This window comes from Triturus cristatus, chromosome 9 (genome assembly GCF_964204655.1).
Source record: "Triturus cristatus chromosome 9, aTriCri1.1, whole genome shotgun sequence".
Classification (NCBI taxonomy): Eukaryota; Metazoa; Chordata; class Amphibia; order Caudata; family Salamandridae; genus Triturus; species Triturus cristatus.
Window position 1 is genome coordinate 50,404,447 of NC_140592.1, and position 12,490 is coordinate 50,416,936.

Consider the following 12,490-nt stretch of genomic DNA (forward strand, 5'->3'; position numbering starts at 1 on the left):
TTTAGTGTTAGTTTAAGGATAAAGAAAACTAATTAGAAATTAAAGGCACATGATAAGTAAATATTTAGATAAGAAAAATAACATAAGCAAAATAGCATACACAAAAAGAAGAGTGGTGCAATACTAGAAAAGAAAGAATATAATTCTACAAAATGTAATGTATGACCTTCACTATAGATGATGTAGCTGTAAACAGAACATAGAGTCATCACAATGTAGGGTCATTATGATGAAGTGCTCTTGTTGTAGTGTCCCATCATATAATCCTCGCAATAAGTCCCACGACACAGTGGTACTCGATGTAGTGACAACCAGCCAAACTGTTCCATACATATGCCGGACAAAATAATGTCAAATTCCTACTTCATCAATCCAGCTCTAAGGTAAAGAGACCTTTTTTGAGCTTAGTGTCTCATGTTCACCTCCATCACTGTCCATTTCGCGCTATGAATTCTTAAGCCTCGATGTGTGCCAGCTATGGTTGGCATGGCTGTTGTAAGAGTGAAATACATGCTGTCCTAACCATATCTTAAGCATTTCAGTGGTATTTACATGTTACTTCGTAACCACAGCTGCCCTTTAACACTATTTTTAAGTGAAAAAGATGTATTTATTTGTGGTGATCCAACAGTTTTGCTTGATGTATATTAATCTTAGTATTTTTATATTTTACATACCATACGTAACTTACATACTTACCGGTCCACACTCTGGTATCCAGAATTAGTGGATCTGAAATTGTGGTAAACCCAAGGGGGCAGATTTACAAGCCCCTTGCGTGACTTTTGCGCTGCAGTTGCGTCACTTTTTTGACGCAACAGCGGCGCAAACAACCTGGCCTATTTACAACGTGACGCATTTAGGGAGATGCATCACGTTGTAAAGCCCTGCGTCACATTATACCTGCGTCAGGTATAATGTATGCTGGGTGGGCGTTCCCACACAGGAAGGCCTCGTAAAAGTGACTCAGTGAAATCTACAAGATTTCACTGCGCCACTTTTAGGACGCCACTGCGTCAAAATCTTACGCCTGCTACAAGCAGGCATAAGTAGTGACGCAGTGTAGTGGGAATAGGCCTCAACACGCATTGCTGGAGTTGTGTCGTACTTTTGACACGACTCCAGCAATGCGTAACTTTTCCGCCAAAAGATGCGTCAGAATGTCTGACGCATCTGTCAATCATTGCGCCATAGTGCGCCGTATTGTAAATACGGCGCATCTATGGTGGCGCAAGTGTTTCTAAGGGTGGCGCAGGGAAAGTGACGAAACGGTACAGATGCGTCCCTTTCTTGTAAATCTGCCCCAAGGTCTTGTATCGGAATGATTGTAAACTGAACATCTCACCCTCTACAAAGCCCCCCGGAATGTCCTGGAGGAGCGCTGCAATTCACATCTACTTTAAAATAATGAACTTCTGTATTCATTGTATGTGAATATATCATGCAAACTCCCATAGCTGCAATAAAACATCATTAGTTAATAGTGTTTTTATTCCTTTTACATGCTATGCCCCAACCCACAATACACGCACACGTTATCAGAACTGGTCTTACAAGCGGTGAAGAGTTTGTCCCTCCTTTGTGTTCACAGTCACTGTGCTTCAGTGTTTAACTAATGCCTTTGGTGGGTTTCCTTCTGTTTTGTTTCTCACAGGGAGCCAGGCTGGAGTGCTAAACTTCAGAGTGGTGGAAGCGGGGCCTACCTCCTTACGGCTAGCGTGGGCGGTGGGCGCGGAACCACCCCTGACCTACAGAATCACGTACACAGCTAGAGGTAAGGCTACTAAATGCACCTTCATGGGAGATAAGTGAAAATTACAGCCAACAAACTCTTGAGCCAATCAATTATCAGCGAGTTAATTCCATGGTACGTTGTTGCATGCGTTCAGACTGCCATTCTGTAAATGCTGATTGGTTGTTCCCACTGCCTTAGGTTCTGCCTCTTCTCTAAGGTAGCACTTTTTGATTGACTGCTCCGTGCGCTATTTGGCACACTTGGCTATCATCAAGATGTATTTTTGAATGGCAAAGACCCCTGTCCTGATGAAAGTCCCTTTTAAAATAACAGTAGTCTGAAACATGTTGACACACACCAGTTGCAGCACACACTGGATACCTCGGAACCAGTGGTTCTCTAATTAATTCATGCATGTCTCTAAGCCAGCATATCATTAGCTCATGTAGCACTTATTAGTGAGTGTTTACAGCTGAAATTTAAACCAAAGGGGATAATGGACGGAGTGTTGAACATTGCAAGCACTCACCCTCAGTCAACTGATCTGGGTTTAATCCATCATCATTCTTTAGATCACTCTGCCACCCCAGTTCAGACATGGCCATATGCAAATCAGTCTGACCCTGTGCCTCATGGGAACTGTCCAGCCCGAACTTCCAAGCTATGTCTTCCCTGGACCGGAAACAAGCATCCAGGGACCGGTTTCGGGTTCATAACCCTCATCAGCCAGGCTATCTTGAATCCAGTGGCAAAGTGAGCAAGGGACCCACGTCTAGGCATACCCTGCCAACTTAGGGCGAACAAAGCAAAACCAAAGGGGATGATGGACGGAGTGTTGAACATTGCAAGCACTCACCCTCAGTCAACATATCTGGGTTTAATCCATCATCATTCTTTAGATCACTCTGCCACCCCAGTTCAGACATGGCCATATGCAAATCAGTCTGACCCTGTGCCTCATGGGAACAGTCCAGCCCGAACTGCCAAGCTTTGTCTTCCCTGGACCGGAAACAAGCATCCTGGGACCGGTTTCGGGATCATAACCCTCATCAGCCAGGCTATCGTGAATCCAGTGGTGAAATGAGCAAGGGACCCATGTCTGGGCATACCCTGCCAATTTAGGGCGAACAAAGCAAAACCAAAGGGGATGATGGACAGAGTGTTGAACATTGCAAGCACTCACCCCCAGTCAACTGACCTGGGTTTAATCCATCATCATTCTTTAGCTCACTCCGCCACCCCAGTTCAGACATGGCCATATGCAAATCAGTCTGACCCTGTGCCTCATGGGAACAGCCCAGCCCGAACTGCCAAGCCATGTCTTCCCTGGACTGGAAACAAGCCTCCTGGGACCAGTTTTGGGTTCATAACCCTCATCAGCCAGGCTATCTTGAATCCAGTGGCAAAGTGAGCAAGGGACCCACGTCTGGGCATACCCTGCCAACTTAGGGCGAACAAAGCAAAACCAAAGGGGATGATAGATGGAGTGTTGAATATTGCAAGCACTCACCCCCAGTCAACTGATCTGGGTTTAATCCATCATCATTCTTTAGCTCACTCCGCCACCCCAGTTCAGACATGGCCATATGCATATCAGTCTGACCCTGTGCCTCATGGGAACAGTACAGCTGAAATTTATACAGCACTATTTTTTTAATATATTTAGCAGTATTTTACACAAGTGGCTTCTTCTGTACACTTTAATGAAATTATTGTTTGAAGGCAATGCAATACCGTAATATTAGACACAATGGCCCAAATGTATAACATTTTCACTCAACCCAGCAACCACATTTGCTGCTGTGCGTTGCGCAGGGGGAAAACACAGCGCAAGGTCTTATTTAGTAAGAATAGCCTGCTGCTGCCCCCCTCCCCCTTGCATTGACACACATAGAGGCTGCCCTGCACCATGCAGAATCTTGCACCGTGGCACAGAGGTCAGTGTGGTCTGTCTAGCTTGGGATTTGTACTGAAAGCATACCTTACCAGTTCAAATGCTTATGCCTAGACAAACTCAGAAGGTTCTGACGCATAAGCTGTATGCTGTACACTATAGAAAACATGCAATGCTTTGGGGTTTGTGAGAAATGATCACATTTCCTCTTGTGTATGCCTGTTTCCAAGAGGCATTAGATTTCGACTTTAAACCCAGTTTGTCTGTCTTAGTAGATCGGGGTTTGCATCAAAACCTGCTTGTATCTGGGCTGATCCGACCTGTTAATGCCCCAGAAACACCCCTCCTCTTGATGCAAACCATGTCAATTGGATCCAGGGCCGGACTGGCTGTAGCGGGCATCGGGTGTTTCCCCGGGAGGCTAGAAGGGTGGGGGGCGATTTTTCAGTGGAGGGGGCTTTTTTTGTTTCTGGCGGGCGGTTTTTGTAGTGGGGCTGCTATATCGGCCCCCAGTAACAAAAGAAGCAGGGCTCCTCTGAGTTCGCAGTCCGGCCCTGATTGGCTCAAACCAGGGAAAGCGGGTTTGTTCTCAGAAAAGGGCATCTGAGGAAAGCCTTAGTACATTTGGGCAATTGATATATAAAAATTAGGTGCAAATCCATCAGTAAGCAGCTACAATACATGGAGGACCTGAAGGAGTCAGGGGAGCGGGAGGGGGGGTGGGGCAGCAAGGATTAATTGGGAAAGACTCCCAATAAGTACAATTTTGCTTCCTTGTCTCTGCCCACCCCCAAGAGTGGGCAAAGACAAGGAAGCGAAATGTTATTTACTGGGAGCTCCAATTTGTACAAACAGTACTGCACCTCGGTGTTTTGCCCATTCCCACAAGACCTGTGCCCTTTGTGTGCTTTGCCCAGTGCAGGGAGTGAGGGCAGGTGTTCTGCAAGCTCAGTGACGTCATGAGATGTGCCTTACCACGGCTGTAGGGGAGCTGCAGGGCGGGGCCTTACACTCACAGTGGACGTTGAGCCCGCCCGGAAGCCCTGCTCAGTTGCGGTGTTTTGTGCTCCGCTTGGTTGTTCCAGCTGCCAAACGCCAAGATGAATAGAGAAAGCATAGCGGCTCGAAGCTCAAGCCTCGGAGTGCCTCGGCGAGCGAAGCACCTGCCTCTAGAGACACCAGCTCCTCCATACGTGGCACCCCTCCAGGGCTTAACATGCCGACAGGAGCGCTGGTTCAAAGAGAGGGTCTCTTCCGGAACGGGTGTAACCCCTTCTGCTTATGTAACCCCTTGTCGGTAGCTTTTACCCGTTAATGAGTATTTATCAGCAGTGGTCAAGCCAGATTTGATATTACTATTTTGGAAAAGATGCTTTTAGAATTTTTTTAATTTTCTGCCTAAGCCAAAAGGCTGGTGTACAGTGCCAACTGGCTTATCATAGCCACACTCTGGGATGGGCACTGAGAGCTCTGCCCAGGGGAAAAACGTTTTTAGTGTGTAGGGTCGTCTGTGGGAACTTTTACCCTATTGGTAGGTAGTGAACAGGCGTTTCCCCCACCCACAGGCTAGCATGGGCAGAAATATGGCATCTCATGTACCCTCCTCAGAACTCTCCTGGACCTGGGGAGAATCCGAAGAAGGGCTGCCATACTGTCTGAAGAATCCGAAGAAAGACTGAACCCACCGGCTTTGAACCTAGGGCCCCAGAAGCGGCTCTAAGGGTCAGTTGGCTGCCCTCCTGTTTGAGCTACTGGGACACAGCAAGTTCCAGAGGCCTCTCTCCGTGCAACTGCACAGCTGACCAGTTCCAACTGGAGCTGCTCTGGACCGTGCTGCTGGCCTCTGTTGGAGTGAGTCCTAACCCCCAAGTGCTGCCCACCAGGGCCTGGACCCTTTCCAAGTGTTAGAGGGCACTCCTCATGTCTACTCTACAAACTCTGAGAGTAAGAAACTTTTTCAAACTTTTTGCCTGGAGAACTGACGTGGACCGGCATAGCTGTCAAAGCCGCACCAGCTGATGTCAAATCGCCGGTCAGTCTCAGCTTTCTGGTTTGCCCCACTGAAGGAGATCTGACTTCCAGAAAAGTTTCCAAGGCCAAACTTAGAGGGCTTAGTCGGGAGCGACACTGAGCAGCATCCCATCGATGTAAAGGCCTTCATGGGCACAGACCTCAGACTTTGCCCGCTCAGAGCTTTCCCGCCTTCGTCAATGATTGCACCAGGACCCCGCTCTCCAGCAGCCCACTGTTGCTGAGCCCTGCTTTGGATCCTGCCTGCCTTGCCAATGACTCATTGACAACCACTTTTTTGCTATTAAATTTTCTAAGTCCGAAGTAAACTTTCCACAGGACGAACCTATCCTTGTATCTGACCGGTGATCCATTGTGGTCTGTCTTAACTTTTGACTTTGACCCGGTCTAGTGCGACGAGATAACAGAGGTTGGCAATTTGTGCCTTTTAGTGCATTTTTAATTCAAACATTAGAAATTCATATCTCTGGTTCTACTTGTTGGATTTCTGTCGTTTTGGGGTAATTTAGTTTATTAAAATGTACTGTTTTTTTAAATTGGTTTGGGATTTCTAGCCTCTATCTCTTGGAACATAAGGTGGTACCTGGGACCCCAGCTCCAACACAGAATTTATTGTTGGTGACCTCAGCACTTTCTAGCAATTTAGGGACCTCCCCCCTGTCCTTTGAGCCCACTTTCCACTTTTTGTCTTAAGAAGGACTCAGCCATGCCTCTGAGAGTCAATACTTCCTCAATAACTGGCCAACTAAAGATACTCATATTAAGCAAATGCTTTGCATTATCAAGGTAGTCCTCTTGCACATTTCTGAAATTCTGTACTCTTCTTGGCACCCTCTTCCAACTTTCAAAGTGGCAGCTCAGTTTCTGCCAGTGTTTTCCCCTATGTGCCATATTCTTTTTAAAATCCATCACTCCTTTTTAGGTCTCGCCTGGCGTAGGCTGCGCACATGCGCAGTCTCGCTGGTGAGATTTAATGATATGGGGTATTTTCTGTAAAGGGCATTAAGCTCCGCCCTCTTTTCCATTGGCTGGCGTCACCGTTTATGCTAAACGGTGGCCAGCCAATGGAAAAAAGCTGTTGGTGACGTATTTGCTCTTCTTTCTGAGCTGTCCCATTTGGACGGGCTCGTCTGCCTTCCTTTGGTCGTGAAAGTTTTCTTATCTTTATGGGGCCATGTGTTTCAAACAGATGGCCCTATAAAGACAAAAAAACTTTCACTACGGACGAAAGTGAAAGCGGACCGTGCTTGTACGTGGTCCGTCTCGGCCGCGCTTGTGTTTTTTCTCTCCCTCCACCTTTCCCTGCATCGCCTTCTTTTTTTATGAAGTAAGTGTCCTGTGTTTGTTAACAATGCCTCGTTGTGAGAAGGCCGTGATTGCAGCTAAGAATGTGGCCCAGGCAGTTGCTGTAGTTACAGAGGGGAAAGGTAAGGCGAGAGAAGTGAACCGACAGGAATGAGTGCGTCACCTGTCTGCTGCTTGGGTGTTTAGTCACAACGCGGGATCGCTGGTCTCAGCGAGAGCAGACCTAACTGCCTTTTGCGCGCTTTCTACCTCAGAAGGACAGGTTCTCAGAGTCAACAGCTACCTGTCATGTTTTTAAACTCTGCTACAAACTGCTCGGAAGCCAGGCTTGTGTATTTTAGATTTGATGAGTAATGGCACTTGTTCCTTTGGGTTCGGGAGGGGGGGCAGAGCAGTTAATATGCCACGCCCCACACTGCTTCCAGCTGCCCGACCTCCGCTCGTTGTCGCCGTGTTTACAACTGCGACACCCGTCTTTACAGCAAACTCATTAGCCAGGATGGGGATCCTATGTCGTCACCAGATTCTCATCATGCCCTGGGCTGTATCGCAGGCACACTGAGACAAAACTCCAAAGGCTTCGGCGAGTGCAGACAAGCAAGATGGCGGGCTCCTCTGATCCCCTGGAGGAGATGCTCTTCTCCGAGGTGGACGAAAAAGCCGTCAGCAACTTAGTGGGTTCTCTCGAATCGCAGCTGACTGGACATGGGCCTGGTGCAGCAGGGGGTGTAACTTGGGCTTCTCGGGGGCTGAGCACTGCTCAGCAGCAGCACAGAACTGGTGGCTCAGTGCTCAGTAGAGGAGTGACTGTAAGCGGCGGCAAGAGCCAACTTCTCTCTACTGTCAGTGCTCAGCCTGTTGCAGGTGCGCATGTAAACAGTCAGGGCAGGCAGCAGCAGCCATCGCATGGGGCACCCCATGTCACAACATCGATGGCTCCCCATGCCAGTGTATCACTAATGAGCCCATCTGTCCCAACCACAGCACTAAGAAGTTTCAAATCACCAGCAGCCACTTTGCCACCGGTGAGCCCTTCAGCCCCTGCAATAAAAATGAACTGCTCGCCCCTACCTTCTTTATCTACACCTATCAGGAGCTCGACTCTGCCTGCTGCTAACAGTCACTTCCACCAGCCTACTCAGCACAGCTCCACGTTGCATACGCATCCTGCAGGGGCAGTCGGCAGTGCAAGCAGCAGTAGTTCAACCATGACTATTCTATGCAGTCCCAAAAGTGCATCTCCCACCGCTCATCAAAGTCCGCTTCAAGCCAACTTGATGTATGACGCCAACCAGTCCTCTGTCCATTTTCAAAGTCCTCAAGCTTACATAGCAGCCATTACACAAAATGGGCATTGTAGCTCAGTTGACCGTGTATTTATGCAGAATGTGGACTGTGCAAGGCACACTTACGCACCAACGTCAGTAACACACGTTGTCAACCACCAGAATCCATCTATAACTCACTGTAAACTGGACTTGCAAATGCAGCCTAAAACATCAGTTGTGCAATTTCACCATGCTGCAGGAGCCGCGCCTTGCAAACCCTCAACGTCTCTTCCAATGATGATGCCTCCCACAAGCATAACGCACAATACTCCATGTTCTGCCTCTGTAGTGTCCAACAACGACACCCTGCGCACCAGTATTACACCGTCACCCCTTGGGTTGGGTGTTCCATGTTCTGGCATGCAGCATAGCACAGTTGCACATGTCATGTCCAACCCATCACTGTCGCCATCACTGAGGCATGCGATGGTGACTCCTCCGAGAATAGTTGCCCCACAGCTCATTATGCGGCCTCCTCAACAAAGCACAATCCAGTTACCTCCAGGTCTTTCTATACCACCTGGTAAGTGAAATTGTAATAATTGGAGCCTTCTTAAGTTTTTTATTTGGACACACCATTCTGTATTCCATATTTGTATTGATGATACCCATACATGAATCATAGTTATGGAAAAAACTTTCTAGACTTTTCACATATTGTAAAACTATGCATCGATATGAATAGATTATTAATTCCTCAGTGATTTCTGAATTTAAGGACCATGGTGAGATCCTAAAGAAAAAATCATCTAAAGGATTAAGTGTTTATAGTTGTTTTGTTTTTGTTTCATGTAAAAATATCTGTTGGACTTGTGAATTTGTTTTGATGGACTCAGGTGAGATCCAAACCTTGTATATTTTGATTGAAACATAACAGGCTCATCGTGAGATCGCCTCAAGAAAGCATAATTCAGTTGCCTCCAGGTCTTACCACATGGTAGGGAAAATTGTAATCCATGGAGCCTTCTTGCCTTTTCAATTTGGATACAACATTCTGCATTCCAGGAATACAGAGTGGTGTGTGATACCACCCCATTGGTTAAACAAGCATTTGCAATGCAATAGGTCTTGCATTTACGCGAGTTTGAGCTATTGACATTGCAAATAATAATGCCTTTTATTTTGTTTTGTTTTAAAAACATAAATAAAAGGCAGTTATTTACAATGCCAATAGCTGAAACTCTCGTAACTGCGAGACCTATTGCATTGCAAATGCTTGTTTACTTTTCCAAGGGTGGGGATATAGTAGGTACTTTTTTTTTAGTCCAACCAGTATGCAAATGAAGCGGCCTATTCACAAAGGTAAACTTACATGTGATTAAAACTACATGTGTAAGTTTACTCTTACACTTTTGAGTAACCTTGCTACTTTAGGCAAATAAATATTTACGAGTGTAAGGTTACTCAAAAGTGTAGACTTATATGTCTTCAACCCATATCTTCTGGGTTTGGAGTCTAATTTATGAATATAAAGTTACTACTTGTAACATTTCACATGTAGGCAAATATCTCTGTCACAGTGGTTGAGATTTCCTTGTGGTAAAGTATAGGGAAAAGTTTATAAAAGTTTTTTTTTGTTTAAATGTTTATAAATACATGCTCAGCTTTCTATGGGATTCAAGCCTAATGCGTAAAGGCATGGTGTTCCACGATGGGGGTCCTTGTACGGTGAACCAGAAGCCACATCTGGAAATAGGCTTCATTTGGGAACCAGAAGCATTTTCTTGTTTTTTCTGCTGAGTGCTATGGATTACCCCCTCCCCCGTCTTGCATTTTATCTATGCATGCACCATCGCAAAAAGAATGGAGATGGTGTCTGAAAGGCCCCCCCCCCCCCCCCCCCTTGGCCAAAGTGCAGGATGTCTTTGACCCACCTGCTTACCTGGGGGCAGGAGGGGGCTCTTTGTCCAGCAGTTTACTAGAGGGTGAGGGCATTTTTAGAGCTCTTTCCCATAGTCGGGTTATCGTGTGCCCCACAAAGGGCTGCAGCGTATATTCTCTGCACCACACCCATTCCAGTGTCAAGCATGGCATAAGTAAGCCCCCATACTTTGCCCAGTGTGCTCGGGGAGTGTATTCTTTAATCTCTCCCAGTATTCACAAACATAAGGGGCGATTGTAAAATTAACATTTCTGGCATTTCTGATTTTGTACACCCCCACCTTTACTAATGCGGAGAGGAGGCCTTTATGGGACTTAGCCCCCACCTTGCCTAAGGTCAAAGGGCTTGATGCTTTTATTTATGTGAGCCTGGCCCGGTTCAGGAGTGGTGTGTATTCCATCCTTCGCGGAGTGTGAAGGGTCCTAACAAACTTTTACCCCCAGCCTTCCCCAGGTCTGGCAGTATATCTCTTTATCCACCCCACCTTGTGCAATGGGGGAAGGAGCCATATGCAATTTTTAAACCTCATCTTACCAAGGGCCAGGACTTTATGTATTTCCCTACCCTTCTCACGTGCCGGCTCGATGTGTGTCCCCCTTTCTCTAAGTACCAGGGTATGTATTTTTATCCACCTCTGTCTTGCCCAAGTGGAGGGTATTGTATGACCCCAACACCGCTGCATTTTCAGAGTTATTTTCAACAAAAATCTAGCAGGGAAAAAACACTTATTTGGAAAAGCTACCCACCAGGGGTGTAATACAGGCCCCCGCGGTGCGGGAGGGGGGCAAGCTCCAGGGGGCCCCCTCAGCACAGTGCTCCGGCCGGGAGCTCCTGATTGAGTCCAGAGGGGCCCCTCCACGTACCTTGCAGGGGGCCCCCTCAAGTTTCGTTATGCCACTGCTGCCCACTTATCCTTTTGGCACAGTCTACACCAAATTTGGTATGGTCAGAACTTGGATTTTTAATGGGGTTTCCTCCTAGTTGCCCCACTTTGGTCCCCCTTTCTCCTGCGAGGCTGCCCAAAAACATGTCCAACAGCCAGTACTGGTTTTCCATAGGAAAAGTGAGGCAGCAGTCTTAGAGCTCCACTTAGTGGTGGCATGAAATTACAGCATAAGGCACCGTAAATGTTTGCCTTTCGGTGTATGTGGCGCTCTCGAGAGAGCTTAAAATCGCCATAGAACACGTGCACACCCAATCATTTGGTAGTGACCCAGAGATCTTTTAACGTATTCACTAGGGTGTGAGGCCACAGTAATGGTGCACCGCATTATACGACTGTCAATAACATATCGAGCACTGAGACAATATTGAGATGCTGCAACTTCTTCGAGATACTTGCTTGGAAAAAGATTTTGGGGCTGATGCCTGAGCGGGCGATTCGCAAATAGTTGGTTCAAATTGCAAACCAGGCACTGAACGCTGCTCACAAGGGCGGGAATCCAGCCCTCCTGGCACGTGGCGGCAGAGGCCAAGTACAGGGGCTGCTTTTCTGCAGAATGGGCAACGAGCACTAGTGGTGGGGGGACTCTAGCCTGTATGTGGGATATGTTTCAAAGGAAGCCTTCCATATTTTATTGCATCATTTTTAAAGTGATTGACGTGCGAGAGTGATGGAGGGAGTGTATTTTCAAAGTGGCTTAGTGCAACCTTGATCACCTCTTGGTGCTTGAGAATTTAGAGAGTGGTTCTGGGGTTTAAGTAAGATATCAGGTTAATATGGCAGCTCTCTATTGTAGTCCATGCTTCTCGGATGTGACTGACTCTGTACCAGCCCTAAAGCCATAATGTTAATGAATATTTCATCTTTTTGTTTTTCCTGCCACCAAAGGAGATACTCAGACAGAGGAGAAATCCCTGGTTGGAAGTGCTGTTTCCGACACACTCAGCGACCTGCTCCCCAACACCGAGTATGTCATCACCCTGTACCCCCAGTTCCTGCGGCAGACTGGGGCACCCTCTTCCATCACGGGCCGGACACGTAAGTACTGCAGTCTCTCAAGGCATGTTCCTCTGACACATCTGTCAATGCCTCAAATAACATGTGGGTCAAATTTACAGAGACATCCCTTCTCCAGTCCTGGGCGTTCATTGACCAAAGCCATCCATTCTGCAAGTTGTATTCATCAGAACCTTTCGGACTACAATGACCAGAATGCTATGGTTTGTAAAAAGAAAGCCCTGATCCGAGAACACAGATCCCTAGTGCCATGGCAGCATTTGAGCACCAGAGAAAGGTGCAGTTCAGTCTTATCCTTTCACCAGTGCGAACAACCAAATGAACGAAAGGACAGAGGGTTGCAAGCCACGTATCA

The 12,490-nt window shown here is 47.1% G+C and overlaps 2 protein-coding genes across 2 annotated transcripts in view; both read left to right on the forward strand.

Moving 5' to 3' along the window:
• COL7A1 (collagen type VII alpha 1 chain) overlaps nucleotides 1-12,490 on the forward strand; it is a 291,474-nt gene that overhangs the window by 171,529 nt on the left and 107,455 nt on the right. Inside the window, exons 9-10 of the mRNA XM_085624371.1 lie at nucleotides 1,655-1,774; nucleotides 12,007-12,156. Of these exons, the coding sequence (XP_085480497.1) occupies nucleotides 1,655-1,774; nucleotides 12,007-12,156 (270 nt within the window). The remainder of the gene's footprint in view (nucleotides 1-1,654; nucleotides 1,775-12,006; nucleotides 12,157-12,490) is intronic.
• On the forward strand, nucleotides 7,568-8,824 carry LOC146797368 (uncharacterized). The gene has a single exon (XM_085627500.1). It carries the CDS (start codon nucleotides 7,568-7,570, stop codon nucleotides 8,822-8,824), a length of 1,257 nt encoding a protein of 418 aa, XP_085483626.1.

What these genes read in the sequence shown, in the direction of transcription:
- LOC146797368 (XM_085627500.1), top strand. Translation starts at nt 7,568, where the DNA reads ATGGCGGGCTCCTCTGATCCCCTGGAGGAGATGCTCTTCTCCGAGGTG.